Below are 22,106 nucleotides of genomic sequence, written 5' to 3'. Positions count from 1 at the left end.
GAACGATTACAAGTTTAGGCACCGTAATAATCAATATAGGTAACCATAACTGGAATGTATTAAGTAACAAAGTAGTCTAGCAGTCTAACAAGTGGTTTATAACAATCTTTTCTATTAACTTATTTTTATTTTTATTTTTTTTTTCCCCCCTTCATGGAAGAACAATCAGCTCTCTGAAGCTGGAGAGATAGGGACAAACCTATGTGTGTCTTAAAGGGTATCTTTCACTGAAGCAGCGGTGATTCTCTTTCCTTCGATGATCACATCTGGACCACGCCATGCAGTCTTCTTTCCATCTTTGCGGGCTTTTTCAACCAGTGGCCAAAGTTTCTTTCGGCATTGTCTTTCCCCGTATGTCAGATCCTCTGCAAGTCGAAGCCTTTTCTCCCTCATCACGGCGGCGGTCATCGAAGTTTTCTATATTTTCTGCCTGAAGGTGCGCATGGTGAATTGGATTATCACCGGACGAGGGCTCCTGTCATCTCTGGGGCGTCCAACTCGGTGAATCGTGTCGACGAGAAAGCCAAGCTTGTTTTTTTCTTCTGGAGCCATTTGTCCAAAAATCTGAAAGATCTGTTTTCTTAGATCTTCCGTGGACTCATTGGTGGATTCCGGCAGGTTGAAAAGCTTCAGATTCCAGCGTCGGCTGTAACGCTCTGCTTCTTCAATTTTTTCATCCTGTTCATTGAGCTGGCGACTCATCAGTTGCATCTTGTCATTGTTTGTCTTCGCCATGTGTTCGATACCGTCGATGTTTTCTTTGATAGCCGCAATTTCTTCTGTGTTTCGGCTTATCTTTTGTTCGAGAGATGTGAACCTGCTCGTTAAGTGTTGGACAGCTTTTAGTATGTCTGCATTGGATACCTCCTCGTCATCTCTTGAGCAAGTTTTCTTGGAGATAGGGCTTGAGAGAGGAGTATCAGGTAAAGGAGAGCATAAGCTGAGCGGAGAATCATCATTCAAGTCCATCAAAATATTCCCGTTTTTTCCTTTCACTCGTTTTGTCATGTTGTTGTCTCAGCGTTTGGCTAATTAGCCCGTTTGCGTTAGCTCAAAAAAGAGGGAGAAGAAAAAGTCCGTGTATCTTCCCTAAATCGTTAACAAGTTAGACTTTAGCTCTTAAATTGTCTTTTTCATCACATACCAGTTCTTGAAAGTGATGTTCCGTTAAGTTCACCTTAGTTTATGGAGCAAATGGTGCCCAAATTTGGAGGAGTTCACAGCGAAGCATGTGCGCTGGCTGCCATCTTGCTCAGCCTCTACTCTATTTGTCTTGTAAGCGCGACTTGCAACTCGGGAGTGACGTCACATCCGTGTCGGAAAACAAGTTACAGCGGGTTTTTGCGTTCTGTTTTGTACACAACACGACAGGCCGGAGAAAAGATGTTTATAGTGTTTATCTCGTTTACAGTGCAACCACGGCGGATTTCACATGTTCACTACATATTACACAAACATATTTCCCAGTTTGATATCTGAATATTCCGTTTTGATTAACGTTAACGATGCTCCGCTTTCTGCTCAAGACTCGGCATTGTTGTCATAGCAACATGGAGCGTCTCTAGCCAATTTAAACTGCACAAGCTACAAAATAACTTATTAAGCGGTATTTAGCTGTAGCGACATGCCTATTAGGTAACCGTATACACTGCTATGTGCACGACTTCTACATTTGGTTACAACAAAGACAAAAGTGATTAAAATAGTAGAAAACCACAATGTTTACTACGTGTGATGCTCGTGGTAGCCATCTTGGAAACTGAACTCGGGGTCCTCTGAGCCTCGACGAGTTGACGACTTGATTCCGATTGGCCCAGAGAAATGTCAATTAGAATGATCCAATGTTTTCGCAATTCTAGCCCGCATGGTATGCAGATGAAGGGCAGCCCCAGACCCCCCCCCCGAAAAAAAAAACTCTCCGGTTCTACGCGATTCACGTGAATGACCCAATTCACCAAGAAAACGGCGATTGTCGCCGAAAAGCGACAAGTTTGCAGGTATGAGTTTTACAAGTCAGTGATATGTAATATTGGCTCATTTTCCTGATAAATAAATACTCAAGTCTAATATTTCTGTTTCATGTGTCTGACTGGGTTCTCAAGGTTCTCTTTGTCTATTTTCAGAACTTGTGTGAAAATCTGAAGTTTTGAGTTATTTTTATGCAGAAACTTCAGACGGATGCATAATGTTTTGTGTGTATCAGAAGAGAACAGGTAGAAACACAGAGACTTGGTAGTTTAATGTGAAAGAAGCCAGACATTTCAGACGTTGTATGGTGATGATTTTAATTCCCTTCATTGACAGATGCCTTTTAAACACTTCTGAACAAGAACGAAACAAATTCTCTCCTTTTTGCTCTTCTACACATTTTTACATTTTTTCCCACAGTTTCTGAGCATGAAAGCTGAGGCAAAACAAAACACACACAAATGAAACAGCGTTGTACATGAAAGTACACACAGTATAACACTGCACATGAAGCATACACAGTAAGCAAACAACCTGTGAGGCAACCTTGTTATTTGACCTAAACGTCAGAGCAGCCGCAGTAACAAAGAAATCTACGAAAGAAGTCTGGTCCGCTGGGAGACGGCCGACTGTAACAAAGACTAACAGACTCTTTAAATACGTTTTCTCTTCAGCTGCCACAGTAATAATGAAATAACGACGAATAAAAAAAGTATTAAAAACACAAGCTGCTGCAGTTTTCTTTTTTCCATTTGACATGTCACAGAGACGTCGGAGGTAGTGGCGCTGCTGAGGGCCCACAGTGGAGTTCAGGTCGATGGATTGTCAGACTTCAAAAATGGTTAACCAAAAAAAAAATAACAACAAACAAAAAAACAGAATACTTTTTTAGGTAGTTGTACAGAACTCAGTTTGACCCAACTCGAAACCAAACAGACTTCTTGGTCTGGAGTCTCGTTGATGATGAACGTTTATGCTCCGACAAAGCTTTAGTAACAGTGACGTATAAAATCACGTGCAGACCAGCTCAAACATTTGCGTGTCTTGTCTTCGTTGAAAGTTTGAGTCGACGCAGCGCCCTCTAGTGTTTGGGTGGTGTTGTTTCAGAACGAGCCAGACTCACGAGGTATTAACGGCTCTCACCGGCGTAGGCTACGTACGTAGGTTACGGCGTCTATGTCCCACAGCACTCTAAAAGAGCCTTTACTTTTCCTGTCCATCACCATGTAAAGCCCCGCCCACACGATCTGATTGGCCCGGCTGATCTTCTGATCTGGGCGTAATGAATTCTGAACGGAGCGACTCCGCGGCTAAAATTTGGTCGATTAGTTAGTTATTCACAGGAAACATTTCTATGCTTTAAAGAGTGTCTGGCTGGTGTCTGATATGAAATGATGATCCTTACTGATTAGTTTTTACCCCAGGAATGAAACTTATTAAAGATAGAAATGTGTTCAATGAGCATAATTAAAGTTATTTCAGAGATGAAAGAAGGAAACGCTGCTTATTTCAACATGTTCAATCAGACGGCTGCAGACTACAACACCCAGCTCCCTAAATATTCCTAAACATAGTAAAGTAAGTGCAGAAGTTTCTCAAGTTTCAACTAAAACACAGTCCCGTGGCCACAGCTGAAGAGATCTAGCAGCCAGACGGACTGATGCCGTGGTTAATGTCGACTCTGGGAACACGAGAGTCAAAGACGTAAACAGAAAAAGAAAAGCGTCTCCAGACGGTTTGGGGGAGTTTCCTGCCTTCATTTACTTGCTGTAAACATTACATATATAACATTTATCTTTTTAAGTTGTGAGATGGGTTCTTAATAAGGAAAGATGGCACGAAGCACTTTGGAGGACGAGAGCGTGACACGCCAGAGGAGACGAGCTGCTGAGGATTCAGATTCCAGCTCATTCGCTCTGAGTGACTTGGTTAAAGAAGAACAGGAGGAGTTTCAGCCTCGTCAGACTGAGATCAGCTGGGTTTAATGGACGGACGTCCTGCCAACGTGGGAACAAGCGAGACCGTGATCAGGAAACACAACCTCCTCGCGGCCACCGTGACAGAGTTTCAATTAAACGAAGAGAAGGTTTGTGTTTCCATTCCATCAAACTGGAAGAACCTCAGCCTGCACTGGAGCGACCACAACCAGAGCTGAAAACACGAGAAAATGGAACAACTCTGATAATTTTTAAGGAAAAGTACCTAAAACTTCCTGGTTGGGATCTTTTGTCCTGATTATCTTTTGACTACGATCAGTTTCTCTGCATTTACCAAAGCAAACAACCAACAGACGGGTTGAAAAAGACAATTTTCCGATTCAAAGTGCTCTTGATTTGACTTAGTTTGTTTTAGGACAAATCTCACGAGAGCGCGCAGCGAGATGAGTGGACGTGAGAGGACTGGATTTAAAAAGACAGAGAAGAGGTGGACAAACGCATGTGAAAGATGTGAAGCTAGAGGGAGGAGATGGAGGAGACGCCACAAACCTCTGGAACCAATGAGGTCGTTGGTTTTAGTTTGAAGTTAAATACTTTAGAAACTGAAATCTCTTCAAATAAATGAACTGAATCAAATCAAACCTGGAAATCAGCAGCGACACTGAGCCCTGACAGATGAACTTATAACCAGCATCAGTCCCAAACTGTAACAACTGTCATTCTTCATTTAGGATTTAAGGGTCGTTTCATGTCAAGTGCTTAAAGAAGGGACTCAAGATCAAGATCAATAAAAACAATGATGAAAAAACTAAAGCAGACATAACGGTGGAAATAAATCCAATACCATTCTGAATCCTGTTTCTCACTAATGTGACCCCTGGCCTGGGATGGACTCTCAGATATTTGTGCTCCCGCGTTTGTCTACGTAAGAAAAATAAGCTGCACTAGAAAATAAAAGAACTACTGCATGAGACGATTCACATCTAACCTCAGACCTGTGGACGCCTCAGAGGACACCGAGCACACAGCTTCTGCTTCTGTCAGCTACACCGACAGAGGCGGGTGTCCCAAACTAAATCAAGGTGACTGGAGTCCGCCAACAGCAACTTAAAAACACGACACATCCGACAGAGACGCTGGAATGCACATGGAGTTCGGGGCGGAGCAGCTTCCCCTCAGTATCCCAGGTCCAGCTGGATTTTGTGCTCAAATATGGCGATCAGCAGCATGATACAGAAGCCCAGCAGGATGCCGGCGTTCTGCAGGAGGAAGAAGCCGCAGTGGCTGAAGCCGTGGTCTCCGGCGTCGTTGTGCAACATCTCAGGCACCTGGACAGGAGGAGAAGGATGAAACGTTGAAGCACTGTGCAGGTGGAGTAACATCTGCAGCAGGGGGAGGGGGTCAAACATACGGCCCAAAAACCGTCCCACCGGAGGGTCCAATGTGGCCCAAAGTAGAAGACATTAACTGCCAACTTCCAATAAATGAACAGCTAATCCTAATCTGTCCACTAGGGGTCGCACTGCTTTAGTCAGAGTTGCGGACACAACACAACGCTGAGGCCAGAACTAAACAGAAATTTAACTTATTTCTTTTAAGAAATTTGAGTTTATTCATGATATTTTTTTGTTAAAAGATCATTCAAGCTCATTTAAGTAAAAGTAAACATTTAAACATTTAGATATTTGTACTTTTTTTGCACCAAAATGAAGGGAAACAACTGGAGTTGCTGTTATTTATAAGTTATCATGCTTTAAAGGTACGGGTTCGGCCCCGTTGAGATAAAATTGAGCTGTATGTGGCCCCCTGAACTAAAACGAGTTTGACTCTCCTGATCTACAGTAATATTACAGTTGTCTTTGCTCTTTGAGGCCAACGCTACAGAAGTTATTATTAGTTTATTTCCTCTCATTGAGCTGGAAGACGAGCGGCTGAGCTTCATTCAGAGACAGCAGCTCCACAAACTTAAACCACTGCATTATTATGTGTTATTATATTTGGAATTATAAGTAACTAAAAGAAAAATGGCTTCATCCTCAGTATTTCATTCACTGTCAGATCAATTTGTAAAGTGCAATTGGCGTCTGGAAACACTTTGTCGCCATCTAGTGGTCGACAAACACGTCCTTCGATATCAAAGCCGTGTTTCAGCCTCAGCAGCTTCAGTAAAGGAATCTACTAAAGTATGATTACGCTCAGTTATGTCTGACTTTATATCTACTGAATGTGCACAAGTGATTCTGGCAGTCTGGGGTCATTTGTGGACATAAAACAGATCTACAGATCTCAGTTTAAACAGCTGGAGACAGAACGGGGAGATGTCGGCATGAAGTCGGTGTGAACGCTGGATTTCTAGATTTGGAAAGTTACAGAAATACTCGGCTGCAGCTGCTCCTCTCGACTCTCTGATGGAACGTCCTGCAGGTTTAACTTCTACTGACGACTAAACCTCAGACTGGTCAGCCTCTGGCAGATTTAAGAGCGCAGTGCAGACAGCAGCCTCTAGAGGTCAGTAGAAGCTCTGTGATGTTGAGTTGTTCCAGGAAGCAGCTGACGGAGACAGCTCCCCTCTCCTGTGTTTGTGTTTGATAAACCTGAGGAGGAGGAGGAGGCGGAGGAGGAGGAGGCGGAGGAGGAGGAGGAGGGAGGCCATCTGGTCCTGGCAGCCGCTGCTCTCAGGCTGATCTGAAGCACCGGTGAGAGTCGGACTTGAACGTGAACACCTGCTGCTGACTGGACGACAACTTCAGCTCTGACTGACTCACACCACGTAGAGACGACTTCACTGCTTCACTGGATTCATGTCCATCAATCAGTCAGTCGACAGGAAGAGACAGAAACGTCTTCTCTATTCTACTGACTTCAGCTCAGACTGTATTTTCTGTCCAGGTCGTGATGAAGGACGTTGAGTTGACCCCTGATCTGATACTGATCTTTTAATATTTACTATTGGTCATTCTGAGTCCTGATGTCAAAGCTTCTGTCCTTGTCTTCTCCTAGAGTTGGTCTCCTGTGTCTTCCTAAAGTCTGTCCTTGTCTTCTCCTAGAGTTGGTCTCCTGTAGCTTCCTGAAGTCTGTCCTTGTCTTCCTTGTCTTCTCCTAGAGTTGGTCTCCTGTAGCGTCCTAAAGTCTGTCCTTGTCTTCCTTGTCTTCTCCTAGAGTTGGTCTCCTGTGTCGTCCTAAAGTCTGTCCTTGTCTTCCTTGTCTTCTCCTAGAGTTGGTCTCCTGTAGCTTCCTAAAGTCTGTCCTTGTCTTCCTTGTCTTCTCCTAGAGTTGGTCTCCTGTGTCTTCCTAAAGTCTGTCCTTGTCTTCCTTGTCTTCTCCTAGAGTTGGTCTCCTGTGTCTTCCTAAAGTCTGTCCTTGTCTTCCTTGTCTTCTCCTAGAGTTGGTCTCCTGTAGCTTCCTAAAGTTTGTCCTTGTCTTCCTTGTCTTCTCCTAGAGTGGACTGGATTCAGTCCAATAAATCTTTCAGTCAAAGTTAATGTAGTGTGGAGAGGGTAGCTGGTACCTTGTGTTCTCTACTCCAGAAATGTTCTGGTCATCCAACGCTGCCATAAACTCCCTAACCCTCTCTGGATTAAGATGTTTCTCCTTGACGCTGTCTCCAGGAAACTTTTCTCTTCTTTTAAACGTTCAGTGTTTGTTGTTGTTGTTTGGGTGCAGCCTTTGACTGAGTGGACTCCATGGATTCTGTTTAGATGATCAACTACTACCACCTCACCACACATCTACATTACACTAGTTACTGATCAAGAACTTCAACGCTGGAGACTTCTCCTTCTTCTTCTTTGCTGGATTTTTTGCAGCTTTGTAGCTGGCTAACCAAGAAGAAGCTCTGACGCTACAGGGATGTAGTTTTGTTTATGGCAGACCTTAAAGACTTGGCTGAAGCCTCTTTGTGAAAGTTTTTTTTGTTCTTTCACTGTGTGTGTTTCGTATCATTTTGTGGTCATTTAAAGTTATTTGTTGTGTCTTTCTTGTTGTTTTCATTGTCTCATGGTCAAATCTCACCAAACATCCACGTTGCATAATCTATAGATTTCTTTTCTTCCTCTTCTGAGATGTTTTTGCAGCTTTGACGCCAGCAAACCACCGTTAAAACACAGGAGAGGCAGGAGTTATGATGCTACAGCGACGTGGTTTTGATTTATAGCAGACATAAAATAAATAACTACAAAAGATCAGGTTTGGTTGAAGCCTAATATCGATCTGATCATTTTAAACATTGTGTGTTCCTTAGATCTTTTTTTTTTTTTTTCTAACTTATTCTTGAATCCTATGCCAAAAAACTATCACCATGTTTTTTGGCCGCTTTTGTCTTTTTAAGCTGCTTTTTTTCGTTTTTTCTGGACTTTCAGTGCTGAGCTGTAGCGCTCAGCAGAGTGGCCGTCCTTTCGTATACACACGAGAGCAACTGCTAGCGCTGTCCATACCCCCTGCGCTGTTCGGAGCGAGGCCTGAGATTCCCGAGGAACTTAGGAAGAAGCGCCGGAGATGCCGTGCTGGCGCGAAAGTGAAAGAGCGGAGACGGAAATTCAAACCAGCGGTACCATCTGTCCTTATGGGGAACGTGAGGTCTCTGGTTAATAAGATGGACGAACTGTGTGCGCTTGTTAGGACCCAGAGGGAGTACGCCGTGAGCAGTATTTTGTGTTTTACGGAGACCTGGCTGCACGCGAACTTCCCGGACCACAGTGCATCTTTACCCGGCTTCAAGACTCTACGGGCGGATAGAGACACGGTCCTGAGCGGTAAGAAGAACGGCGGCGGGATTGCTGTTTTTGTGAATGAGAGATGGTGCAACCCTGCTCATTTGACTGTGAAGGAGCGTGTCTGTACGCCGGACATTGAACTTTTAGCTGTGGGAATGCGTCCATATTATTTACCGAGGGAATTCACGTCTGTCATCTTTGTGGGAGTTTACATCCCTCCCTCAGCGGACAAGGCAGCAGCGAGTGACACCATCCACGCCACTGTTGCCAGGCAACAGTCCAAACACCCGGAGGCCCTCGTTGTCATTTCTGGGGATTTTAACCACATCACCTTGGACACTGTTTTACCCACTTTCCACCAGTTTGTTCATTGTGCGACCCGGGAAAATAGAACTCTGGACCTACTGTATGCTAATTCAAAGGATGCATACAGTGCCACTGCCCTGCCCCCACTGGGACGGTCTGATCACAACTTGGTGTTGTTAACACCTGAGTATGTCCCTGCAGCGAAGAGACAGCCTGTCTCCACGAGGACAGTTAGGAGGTGGAGTGAGGAGGCTAGCGACGCTCTGCAGGACTGCTTTGATACCACCAACTGGGACGTGCTCTGCCAGCCCCATGGGAATGACATTGACAGCATGACAGACTGCATCACGGACTATATAAACTTCTGTGAGGATACAGTAATCCCTACAAGGACTGTCCGCTGTTATCCTAACAACAAGCCCTGGATCACCAGCCAGCTGAAGGATCTGCTGAACAAGAAGAAGCAGGCCTTCAGATCTGGAGATAAGGACGAGTTGAAGAGGATACAGTGGCAACTCAAGGTCCAGCTGAAGGAGTGTAAGGACGCCTACAGGAGGAAGTTGGAGGTCAAGCTCCAGCAGAACAACACCCGGGACGTGTGGAGGGGCATGAAGCTGATCACTGGCTTCAACATCAAAGCCAAACAACAGGACGGTGGCCCAGACAGTGCCAACGAGCTTAATGTCTTCTTCAATAGATTCACCACTGGACCCCCTGCTGGCCCTCCACCCCCCACCACTCCAGTCTTTACACCCCCCCAGACGGCCAATCAACCACTCACCACTGATCCCTTCCTGCCTATCACCTCTGCTCTCCCCCCTACTCCCACCCCCACTGAGAAGACCAGCCCTATGACTGTGACGCCTGGCCAGGTGAGAAGACAGCTGGAGAGAGTCAAACAAGGCAAGACAGCAGGCCCCGATCGTGTCAACCCCCGGGTCCTGAGGACTTGCGCTTCACAGCTGTCTGGCATCCTGCACTTCATCTTCAACCTGAGTCTGAAGCTGGAAAGGATACCGGTGCTGTGGAAAACATCCTGCATAGTGCCGGTGCCCAAGAAGCCCATCCCATCTGGCCTCAACGACTTCAGACCGGTTGCACTGACGTCACATGTCATGAAGGTCCTGGAGAGACTCGTCCTGGCTCAGCTGAGACCCCTGGTGACCCCTGTCTTGGACCCTCTTCAGTTTGCGTATCAGCCTCATGTTGGTGTGGATGATGCTGTCATCTACCTGCTGCACCGTGCTCACTCTCACCTGGATGGTGGAAAGGGCTCTGTGAGGATCATGTTCTTTGATTTCTCCAGTGCTTTTAACACCATTCAGCCCTTTCTGATGAGTGAGAAGCTGCTCAGGATGGGTGTCAGCTCTTCCATTGTTTCCTGGATTACTGATTACTTGTCTGACAGGCCCCAGTTTGTGCGGCTGGGGGGCTCCCTGTCTGATACTGTTGTCAGTAATGTGGGGGCACCACAGGGGACTGTCCTGTCTCCATTTCTGTTCACTCTCTACACCTCTGATTTCCAGTACAGCTCTGGGTCCTGCCACCTGCAGAAGTTCTCTGATGACTCTGCAGTGGTTGGGTGTATTAGAGATGGACGGGAGGTGGAGTACAGGACACTGATCGCAGACTTTGTGGAGTGGTCCCAGACAAACCACCTACTCCTGAATGTGGACAAGACCAAGGAGCTGGTCATTGACTTCAGGAAGAAGAGGACACCAGTGGAGCCCATCTCCATCCAGGGTCTGGAGGTGGAAGTAGTGGACCATTATAAGTACCTGGGAGTCCACATGAACAGCAGACTGGACTGGAGGGACAACAGTGATGCTGTGTACAAGAAAGGACTGAGTAGACTCTACTTCCTGAGGAAGCTTAGGTCTTTTAACGTGTGCAGCAAGTTGCTGGAGATGTTCTACCAGTCTGTTGTTGAGAGTGCCCTGTACTTTGCTGTGGTTTGTTGGGGGAGCAGCACCAGCAAAAAGGACATAAGTAGGATCGACAAACTGATCCGAAAGGCTGGTCATGTGATTGGCAGTAAGTTGGAGACGTTTGTCTCAGTGAGGGACAGGAGGACACTGGACAAACTGCTCTCCATCATGGACAATCCGTCACATCCACTACACCAGACAATAGAGGGGCAGCGGAGCTCATTCTCCAACAGGCTGATCCAGCTCCGCTCCCACACTGAACGCTACAGGACTACTTTCATACCATTCTCTGTCCAGTTGTACAACAACTCACCTTTCTGTGACAGATAACTCATTGTTATTAATGTTAATGGATACTACTGCACCTTACACCTTACCCTGTATATATAATTTATATTTATATTCTTCCATTTCTTGTACATTTGTTCATATTCTAATATGATAATTTGTACATTTTGGCTTATACTATTTCTATTTTATGTTACTAGATCTTATTCTACTTATTTTTTATTTCTATTTTATTTAACTTAATCTTTTCTTTTTATCTGAGGTTCTTAAGAGTGTGTTTTTTATGACAACTAAGCTACTGTAACCAAGCAATTTCCCTTGTGGATCAATAAAGTTTATCTAAGTCTAAGTCTAAGTCTAAGTCTAAAAATGTCTGAATCGACATGTGGAGACATCCCTAGTGATGATTATCGACAGAAGTTCCTCCTCCAACTTTCCCCAACATTCATGCTGCTCAGATGAAACTGCAACGCGATGACTGATCTAACGATCACTGCGGTACTCACCATGTCCACCAGGGCCACGTACATGAAGAGCCCGGCTGTGAGGGCGAATATCCACATGGAGATGTTTTCCGCGTAGTGTCCGATCAGAATACCGGTCACCATGCCGAAGTAGGCCATCAAGGCCGACAGCGCGTTATAAAGGATGGCCTGACGCACCGTCATCCCCGCCTTCAGGAGCACCGCAAAGTCACCTGGGAAACACAGCAGACAGTCACTTTAACGGTCTGACGGACGTTTGACTGAAGGGAGCAGTCAGGACATTAACACTTTAAAACTGAATCGTAAATATTCATCATTGCTACCAGGTCATTTAAATCCTCATAGGCCCCTCCCACTGCAGCATACATCACTAAAGCATTGTGGGAGATGCAGGAGACGGACAACGAGAGGATGTCTACCAGTCGTTCTGACAACCGTGTCCATTCTGAGGCTTAAGGCTGTTACACACTCCGTGAGAAGTATGTTCTTGCTTCTGTGATGTAATTTTGTTCTTGCAGCTTGTTCTCGACACACATCAACCAGGCAGAACTTTTTTTCTTGTGTGGTGTCCGACAACTTTTGTGCGATTGGTCAGAAATTGGAAGTGGGCTCGATTAATGTGGAAAAGCGGAAATGCTAGCTTGAGTTTCTCGTGAAGTTTAAATGACCTGACCAGAAGGAACTTTTTTTTCTAGTTCTCACAGCCCTAAGAGCAAGAACAAATTTCTCACTTCTTGTGGAGTATGTAACAAGCTGAAGGTGTTATAGGGTTAATAGTTGTCTCAGAGCATTGTAGAGTATGCGGTGGTCTAGTAACTGGACCCTAGACTACTCATTAAATCTTAATCTGTGTATAAATTAGAGTCAATAGATTAAAATATTTAATCGCGATTAATCGTATGATGTTCGTAGTTAACTCGCTTTTTTTAAGGTCTGTTTTTTAGTTCTTCCTGAGGGAAATGAAAACTTTTTCAAAGGTTTTTATACCAGTGAGGGGATTTTAACCAACTTGGGTTTGATTTCACAAAATTCCTTCATAAAACTAAAATTGATTTTGATATTAAATGTTTAGAGAGAAATCTACCGCCGACGGATTGAGGTCTTACCTAATTCATGAGGCAGCTCGTGGCAGAAAACAGCCACAGATGTGCTGAGACCACTGGACAGACCCTCAGAGAAGGCAGCTCCTGCAAAAAGACAAAGAGGACTCATGGCCGACGACTCCTGCTAGCATGCTCACGGTTAGCATGCTCATATGCTTCTTACATTTTGCGTGTTAGAGTCGTTACATGGTAGTACCATCATGGTGCATGTCAAGGCGCTGGCATGGTAAATGTTAGCATATTAGCATGCTAATGAATGCAGTTAATATTCATATGAACCAGAATAAGTATTAAAATGTTTAGTTTAACCCTCAGAGATAATTCTCATCCCTTCAGTTTCTGTTTAGCAGCCAGTTTACTCTCTCACAGTAAACTGGCTTTTCTTGTATTACAGCCTGACGATAACTGGTTGTCTGAGGCGTTTTAGGATACAACGACACAGACACTCCCTGAGTGTTTGTTAGCTTGTTGATCTAGCTCTCTAACATTTCAGGTTGATCCACTTGTCTTCGTGGTCTCTTGGTCTCTAGCTAGTCAGGTTAGAAACAGTCCCTGTGACCAAGTGGATGGTTAAAGCAACTTATTGACAGGACACTAAAGACTCTGAGGAAGTGAAATCAGGGTTTTACCGACCAGGCTGGCGTCTGTATTTCAGCTGAACATCAGCAGCTACTCACCGATAGCGAGGCCATCGCTGAAGTTGTGCAGCCCGTCTCCCATGATGACCATCCAGGCGAGCGTGGCCACGCCGGCCTGCTGGAAGTGCTGCTCCGAGTAGGAGTGGGAGTGGCTGTGCGGGTGGTGGTTCTGGGAGTGGTGGTGGTGCAGGATGTGGTGGTAGTCGTGGTGGTGGTGGTGCTTGCTGTCCGTCTGGCCCACCGTGTCGTGGAAGTGGGAGTGGCACTTGTTCTCGCAGTCCTCCGCGGTGTAGGCGTCGGCGCCTCCCGACGCTCGGCTGTAACCCTGCGGCGACACGACCGACACCTGCGGCGCCAGCATCACCTGCTCCTCCTCGGCCACGCCGCTGCCATGCAGGCCGCCCGAGTGGTCGCCGAACGCGCCGGCGCCGTTAGTCTCAACATCTGGAGACGGAGAAGAGGATCAGGGGTGTCAAACATACGGAACGCCAGAGGATCTGATTTGAAGGCCGTTACATTGTTTTTGCTTATCGGGCTTGTTCTTGACACATCAACCAGGCAGAACTTTTTTCTCGTGTGGTGTCAGACAAATATTCTGCGACTGGTAAGTGGGCGTGGCTAATGCAGTAAAGTTGAAATGCTACTCTGTTAGCTCCCACATGCTAATATTAGCAGTGTGACTGCTAATCTCTCCTGGGTAGAGACTAGACTGTGTGTGGGTGGGGCCTATGACGACGTCCGCGGAGTTCTGCACTTCAGTTTTTCATGAAGTTCAAATGACCTAACCAGAACGAACTTTGTTCTTGTTCTCACAGCCCTAGAAACAAGAACGAATTTCTCTCTTCTCATGGAGAAAGTCAGAGCTGCAGAAATAACAACACAACAAAACAAAGGTAAACATGACATTATCATTATCTATAGGTTATCATGCCGTTGTGTTACTGGCCCCGCCCCCTTCAGATCAAACTGGGCTGAATGTGACCCCTGAACTAAAATGAGCTCTACTGCTCGTGATTCACTTCTTGAGCTCCACTCTCAGACTGAGCTGAAGATTTCCAGGTTCAAATCCCTCAAATCATCGCCTCACCTTCGCTTGGCTTCAGGTCGTTCTCCTCCAGCGCCGGCTGCTTCTCCGGATCTGCTTTGTCGTTCTGATCCCACTTCTTCTGGACCTGTGAAGACGGCAGAGACAAACCCATCAACCTCACCGCCTCAGGAGACCTGCATGTGTCTTATTATTAAACTGTAAAAGCACCAAACATTTTTAATGTCATGCGTTAGACGATGCATCTTTAACCTTCTGTTTCTTGTCCTTGTACATCTTCCCCAGCGTCAGGAAGTGTTCGATGAGAAACATTAAGTAGACTCCACTCAGAGCCGTCAGGCCTTTCCACACGCCGTCCAGGTTTTCCCCCTCCTCACCGTGGAGGTGGGGTCCGTCCATATTCATCCCAGCGTCCTCGTGGTGGTGATGGTGGCCTCCCTGAGACTGATGAGACATGACACATGAGAAGGCTGATTTACGCTAGCGCCTTAAATGTCTTGACCCGACACGAGCGAGGTGTTATCAGTAGGGATGTCCTGATCGGTATCGGCATTTTTAATATTACCGGATTACTTTTCAGCCAAGCCTGATCTTTTGTAGTTATTTATTTTAGGTCTGCCATGAACCAAAACCACGTCCCTGTAGCATTTCAATCCTTCTGTTTTAATGGTGGGTGGCTAGTGTCAAAGCTGCCAAAAAAACAAGGAGGAAGACGCCAACGAGTTTATGGCAGCGTTGGAGAAGACAAGGAAGACAAGGACAGACTTTAGGAAGCTACAGGAGACCAACTCTAGGAGAAGACAAGGAGGACAAGGACAGACTTTAGGAAGCTACAGGAGACCAACTCTAGGAGAAGACAAGGAAGACAAGGAAAGACTGTAGGAAGCTACAGGAGACCAACTCTAGGAGAAGACAAGGAAGACAAGGACAGACTTTAGGACGCTACAGGAGACCAACTCTAGGAGAAGACAAGGAAGACAAGGACAGACTTTAGGAAGACACAGGAGACCAACTCTAGGAGAAGACAAGGAAGACAAGGACAGACTTTAGGAAGCTACAGGAGACCAACTCTAGGAGAAGACAAGGAAGACAAGGACAGACTTTAGGAAGCTACAGGAGACCAACTCTAGGAGAAGACAAGGAAGACAAGGACAGACTTTAGGAAGACACAGGAGACCAACTCTAGGAGAAGACAAGGAGGACAAGGACAGACTTTAGTAAGACACAGGAGACCAACTCTAGGAGAAGACAAGGAAGACAAGGACAGACTTTAGGAAGACACAGGAGACCAACTCTAGGAGAAGACAAGGAGGACAAGGACAGACTTTAGGAAGCTACAGGAGACCAACTCTAGGAGAAGACAAGGAAGACAAGGACAGACTTTAGGAAGCTACAGGAGACCAACTCTAGGAGAAGACAAGGAAGACAAGGACAGACTTTAGGAAGCTACAGGAGACCAACTCTAGGAGAAGACAAGGAAGACAAGGACAGACTTTAGGAAGCTACAGGAGACCAACTCTAGGAGAAGACAAGGAAGACAAGGACAGACTTTAGGAAGCTACAGGAGACCAAGTCTAGGAGAAGACAAGGAAGACAAGGACAGACTTTAGGAAGCTACAGGAGACCAACTCTAGGAGAAGACAAGGAAGACAAGGACAGACTTTAGGAAGACACAGGAGACCAACTCTAGGAGAAGACAAGGAAGACAAGGACAGACTTTAGGAAGACACAGGAGACCAACTCTAGGATGTTTAGGATCAGATCAGCTGATGCTCAAAATTAAAAGATCAGGATCAGATAGATCCACAACAACTTGATCGGGACATCCCAGGTCGTGAGGTAACCAGTGTGAGGGGCCAGTCGTGACTCACGTGGGGGAGGAGGTGCAGGAAGGCGTCCCCGCTCAGAGTGCCCACAGCCAGCGCCACCAGGAAGCTGAGGAGGAACTTGAAGAAGACTCTGTTCATGAGCGGGATGAGGACGACGCCGAGCAGGGAGAGGAGGCTGATGATGGTGATGGAGAGGAACCCGCCGATCCACGCTGCAACACACAAGCCACCAGAGCAAGGAACAGCATTTAAAAGCCTCTGTCAGCAAGACGCACAGATTCAGGATCTGCAACCAGCTTTAGCTGGACAATTTTATGTCACATCCTGTTTCTACAGCATCAACAAACTGAAAGGAAACTTATCCAACTGACACTTGAACATTCATCAACATTATATTAACTACCTAAAATGACAGAAACCATCCTTGAAAAACAAATTATTTGAAGTGTATTTTGTTTTATTTTTTGGCCCAAGCCCCGCCCATTAACATGGAGGGGGTGGAGCTTATGACCTATACTGCAGCCAGCCACCAGGGGGAGCTCTACATGATTTGTCTTCACTTTAGAGGAGCTGTTCCGCCGTTTATATTTATACAGTCTGAGCACTAACCTCAATGCGTGGTCTCGTGAGATTTCTAACAAGAAGACGCAGGAAATGATTTACATTTAAAAAACAATAAGTAAAAGTGGAGGTGTGTGTGTTGCGTGGATTCATTTCAACCCGATGGAGAATTTGTTTCTCCACGGGATAAAAACGAAGCATCTAAACCGATGACGTGATCCCAGAACCTCTGACTCGTACCTGTTGTGAAGTTTTTGCCGATCTCTCCACCGGTCCCCTCACCGTGGTCGTGGTCCGAGTGGTTGTGGTCTCCATGGTGACCGTGATCATGTTTGTGATGTTTATGTTCTGTTAAAAAAAAATAATAAAGAAAGACGTGTTATTACACCGATCAAGACCAAGAACCAAAAAGGATTTGAGCTGATAAACGACGCATCCCTTCCAGGAGCAGAACTACAAAAAAAAAATAAATAGACTTCAAACATTCTTCAGATGATGAACATCTATGTAGACACAGAACGAGGAGACGGTTCATACCTGTCTCCGCATACTCTGAGGCGTCTCCATGGTGGATGCACGCTCCTCCATCGATCTGGTTGAGGAGGGCGGGGCAGAGGTAGCCGAAGTCTCTGAGCGTGACCCCCACCTCCTCGGACATCCCGTGTGAGGAGAGGATGCTGGAGGCGTTCAGACACTGGAGAGAGAAAACACAAGGAGTCAACAATGCACTCACATCGTAATTTGACTTTTAACTGACTATAACTCTACATCAGGGATGGTACGGTGCTGGTTTGGTACCTCTTCGCCGTCCTTGCTGCGGTTATGATCCTGCTTCATAGCTGCTGCCTGCGCCTGGCTTTCAGCGACCGGTGTGGCGGCAGTCGCCCCGGTGGGTTCCTCGCCTGCAGGACCCCGTCCTTCCTGGCCGCTGCCTTGACGTTTCAGCCTGAGCCGGGTGCTGTACGCCGCCGTGGTGCCGCCGTCCTGAGCTGCTGTCGCCGTGGCTTTCTCGCTTTTCTTTCCCAGCACGTCGCCCTGATTTTCGGGAAACTTCGGTGACGGGTCGCTGTGGTTGTGTTTCTGGTCATGGGAATTGTTGTCGTCATGATGATGGTGATCATGGTGGTCATGGTGGTCATGGTGGTCATGGTCTTGGTGGTCATGGTGGTCATGGTCTTGGTGGTCATGGTCTTGGTGGTCATGGTGGTCATGGTCTTGGTGGTCATGGTCTTGGTGGTCATGGTGGTCATGGTGGTCATGGTCTTGGTGGTCATGGTGGTCATGGTCATGGTCATGGTGGTCATGGTCTTGGTGGTCTTGGTGGTCATGGTCTTGGTGGTCATGGTCTTGGTGGTCATGGTCTTGGTGGCCATGGTGGTCATGGTCTTGGTGGTCATGGTCATGGTGGTCATGGTCATGGTGGTCGTGATCGTGGTGGCCTGGTTGTTCGTGATGTTGCACCGTGACGGTCCGGAAACGATCCAGCCCGACATTCTGCAGGAGACGCTTTAAACCAGCCAGAGAGATGGTGCCATTTTCTCCGTATCTGTTAGATTTAACGAGAAAATAGTTTAATGTTGACAGGAAGAAAATAAGCACGTGAACGTCCTCCTCTTAGATGAGTTACTGCCGGGAGCTCACCTGTTGAACAGAGCCTCCAGGTGTTGCCTCCGGCTCTGCTCGGCCCTCTGAACGTCAACCACAGCCGACAGTAATCGCTTCCCGCCGCTGCTCTCCGTCGTCGACGGGCTGCAGTCTAAACTGGACGAACTGTGACTCACGACGAAGAGGAACATCAGGACCAGGACGGTCGGACTCATCTCCCCCTTCATCATCTCTGCAGGCGACACAGGGACGTTCAGACACAGACGAAACTCAGCTCCTATCAGAGTCTGGTAACATCTGGATTTCATTATGAGGCGTTTTTCCAACTGATTCTATCTGCATCAGCTGCATAGTGCTCCAACCAATCGGAGACATTTTAAACTAATTCAAATCCATGTCTCTCAGATACCACTGTTACTCTTCTGCCATTGGCCCGGCAGATTTTTACAGGATCAGAATCAGTTCCCAACTGAGAGACTCCAGATCATTCTTTACAGAGATTCCACAAAAACAACTGCGACACTAAAAATAACACTGTTCATAAAAAAATAATAAGAATACAGTCCCTTTACGTATTTAGAGCAGCCAAAGGAGCAGCTACTGAACACCAGCTTGAAGACGGTGAACATTTATGCAAGGACTGAAACTTTACCTACGTTTTATTAATGGATTTCTGGTTCTCAATCATCCACGTCTTAGTTTATCCAGCAAACAAACCAAAAACAAGGATAACTGGACGTGTAGAGTTTCTTCAAGACATTTCACCCAAGTAGCTTCTCCAGTTCTAAAAGGCTGGTGGAGAGTTGGGGTTTTATCAGGAGCAAATGTGGACGTTACCCACCTGAAAATCTTTTAGAACTGAAGATTCGGATGGAACGTCTTCAGGAAACCCAACAAGTCCAGCTGTCTTTGCTTCAGCTTGGTTTATTTCTGTTTAACCTATGACCTGGAGGACTGAGAACCCTCAAGGACAATCACTTATTTTACAATATATTCTTTTTACAGTAAAGAGTCATATTGACGATTTTCATCCAAACTTCTTCAGGCACTTTGAACAGCAACATGATTCTTTCTACAGAGCACACCCAACAATTTTTCAGAATATGCAACAACTTCTATTAATTTTAAAGTTAAAACATGAGTTGAAAGAGAAAGAAGAGAATTTTAAGACCTTCAAAGTCCAACAATATCAACGTGGGAACATTAGTCGGTGACGTCTGGTTGATTTCTGCTGCTTGTTAAAAGATGATGAACGAAAAATGATGAGAAACTTTCAAATTAATAATTATTAATCAAGAAAAAATGAAAATTTAAAATATAAAAACGATAAAAATCCACCGTTATGAAGCAGTTATGATAAACACTGAGTCATTCCTAAAGGTGACGCAGATATCCAGCTTAACGTCACGTAAAACAAACAGACGTGTTTTAGTCTGGTCATCTATTAGAAGGAAGTGAAACAGACCCTTGACTCAGGCCAAAGGGGATTTTATGTCCTTCCATGGAATAAATCATGATCAGCAATAATACCAGGAAATTATTACCCACTTGGTTTAACACTCTGGCGCTTCGTGTTGTCGTTAAAATATGTAAAACAACGACATAAAGTGTTGAATTAAAAAGCTCCTCCAGGCAATACAAGCGTCTGCATCTCTGGAAAAGTATTCACTTACTCATTATGTCACTACTGCACAATATTTGGTTTATTATGAGAAATATATCCACTGGGGCCAAACTGTGTTCAGTTAATTATCTGGACATATGTTCTAGCACATTTACTTTCACATTTAGTTTTTTAGATTTATCTTTTGCTGTAACACCTACATTTCAATTTGAGGATCAGTTAAGTCTCATTCTAGATTAGAGGTCTTATGAATGATAATTTAATATAGGCAGTTCTGTATATTTCAGATGTTTATTCACATTTTATTTGAAGCTTTTTTAGGATCTTAATCTGCAGCATTTAAATAAACCATCACCCTGAATGACAGATGGAGAACAGATGGTTAAACTTAAGGAGTTAACTTTACTGCACAATAGAGAACAGATATAGATGACTGTTAAACAAAACTTAGTCAGTAAATCCTCTTAAACCACTCAGTGCAGTTTATTTAAAAAAAAAAAAAAAAAAGACAGATGGGAAGTGAATAGATGAGATCACTGGTTTCAACGGTTTCCTGGTTTAATGTGTGTGTGTGTTAAGCCGAATTAAAGAGGAGCTAATAACGATTTTATTACCCTGGAGTTAAAAGCGTTCCTCCTCTGACAGGAGAAGAAATATTAAAATTAGTCGTTTTCTGAACGGAGTTTGGCGTGCGCTTCATTCACACGTTAGCCGCCGCCTGTTTAGAGCGGCAGGTAGCTAGCTTATTGGAGAACCAGTGATTAGAGGCAGCGGTGCGTTTAAATCCGCTGGTAATATTCAGGAGTGTTTTATAAAAACACCAACACGGCCGATGACTTCTTCGGTTCCTGACAGAGAGTTAGCCGGGTTAGCCATCCCGCTAGCGGCGGTTGTTTGGTTATATTTCTAGGGAGGACGCAGACAGACCGTATCTGTCAGGTGGCCGCGGCTCGGCCCAGGCCCGGGCCTCGAGCCGCCACGGGGGCAACCGGGACTGATGGAGAAGTCAAACCACGGGAAAGATCAAATCAGATCCGTGAGGTTCGGTACGAGCCGCCACTCGCGTCTGAGTGTGACCTGATAGACACACCGGAGGTAAACAGTAACACGTTGGGTCTGTGCGCTCTGCACCAGCCCGGTGCCGTGTGCACAAAGACGGCAAAACCCGGAAACTGAACCCAGTCACTGCCGCCGCCGTGCGGGGCGCAGCGGAGCGGACATGCTGCCTCTCCAACCGGCCACGAAACAGACCGAAACCGTCTTTTAAAGGTGTGTGAGCGACTTACATTTAACGTGTCTGCCGCGGTTCTGTCTCCTCTGTCGGTGAGTGAGCGCTTCACGATGCCGCTCCGTCTCCTCCGTCCGGTAACGAAGCCTGATGGATGTGATCTGTGGCGCCTTCAGGGGCCGCCGGAAATCTGAGAGGTATAAATCCCGCGAGGGAGGGAAACGGAAATCATTAGCATATTACTATAAAGCAAAGATTGTCAAGGATAAGGGCTTCTGTTAATGAAACTAAAATATTATTAAAATAAAAAATAAAAACGGAGGATTACGACTTTTCCCTGAGAATTCTGACTTTACCCTGAAAAATCATCTAAAAATAAAAAATAATCTAAATTTTGAAAAAAAAAAAGTCATAAACTTTAAAGTTTGAAAGTCAAACTTTTTCATATTCCAACTTTAATCTAATAATTCTGGGGGCAGAAATATGAATGAAATATGAATTCCGATCGTCATCTCAAAAAGTTGCAAACTTTTAAGTCAGAAAGTCAGATTTTAAAGATTAAAGTCGGCGTTCAGTTTTAAATCTCAAAACTAATTCCGAACTTTACTCCCAGTATTATGACTTTAATCTAACTGTTCTGAAAAAAAAAAAATTATAAACTTTAAACTCAAACAGGCGAAAAAATGGTAAGAATTCATTCACACTTAAATCTCAGACTTTTGGAAATAGTCCAAAAAAAAGTCAGAAAGTCGGAATTTTGCGGGAGAAAAAGTCAGAATTTCAATTTAAATCCTCAGACTCTTACAGTTCAGACGTTAATAGTCACATCATCTTTCATTAGATGCTTTT

General features: G+C 45.3%; 1 protein-coding gene across 2 annotated transcripts; it reads right to left on the bottom strand.

Annotated features, from left to right (window-relative positions):
* Window positions 1-2,186: 2,186 nt before the first annotated feature.
* slc39a6 (solute carrier family 39 member 6) lies at window positions 2,187-21,602 on the bottom strand. Of its 2 annotated transcripts, XM_084546691.1 has the most exons (12): window positions 21,316-21,602; window positions 18,442-18,637; window positions 17,599-18,346; window positions 17,338-17,494; window positions 17,041-17,148; window positions 16,282-16,451; window positions 14,663-14,854; window positions 14,453-14,537; window positions 13,405-13,809; window positions 12,731-12,811; window positions 11,646-11,836; window positions 2,187-5,233 (listed from the first exon to the last, which is right to left on the bottom strand). In XM_084546691.1, exons 2-12 carry the CDS (start codon window positions 18,633-18,635, stop codon window positions 5,081-5,083), a joined length of 2,484 nt encoding a protein of 827 aa, XP_084402817.1. In that variant the 5' UTR covers window positions 18,636-18,637; window positions 21,316-21,602; the 3' UTR covers window positions 2,187-5,080. The 2 variants fall into 2 exon arrangements, with proteins under 2 accessions (XP_084402817.1, XP_084402816.1); XM_084546690.1 differs by lacking the exon at window positions 21,316-21,602 and having other exon boundaries at window positions 18,442-18,828.
* Window positions 21,603-22,106: the final 504 nt, after the last annotated feature.

Source organism: Chelon labrosus (assembly GCF_963514085.1).
Source record: "Chelon labrosus genome assembly, chromosome: 6".
Taxonomy (NCBI): Eukaryota; Metazoa; Chordata; class Actinopteri; order Mugiliformes; family Mugilidae; genus Chelon; species Chelon labrosus.
Note: the sequence above shows the minus strand (reverse complement) of the source record. Positions and strands in the feature narration are given on the sequence as shown.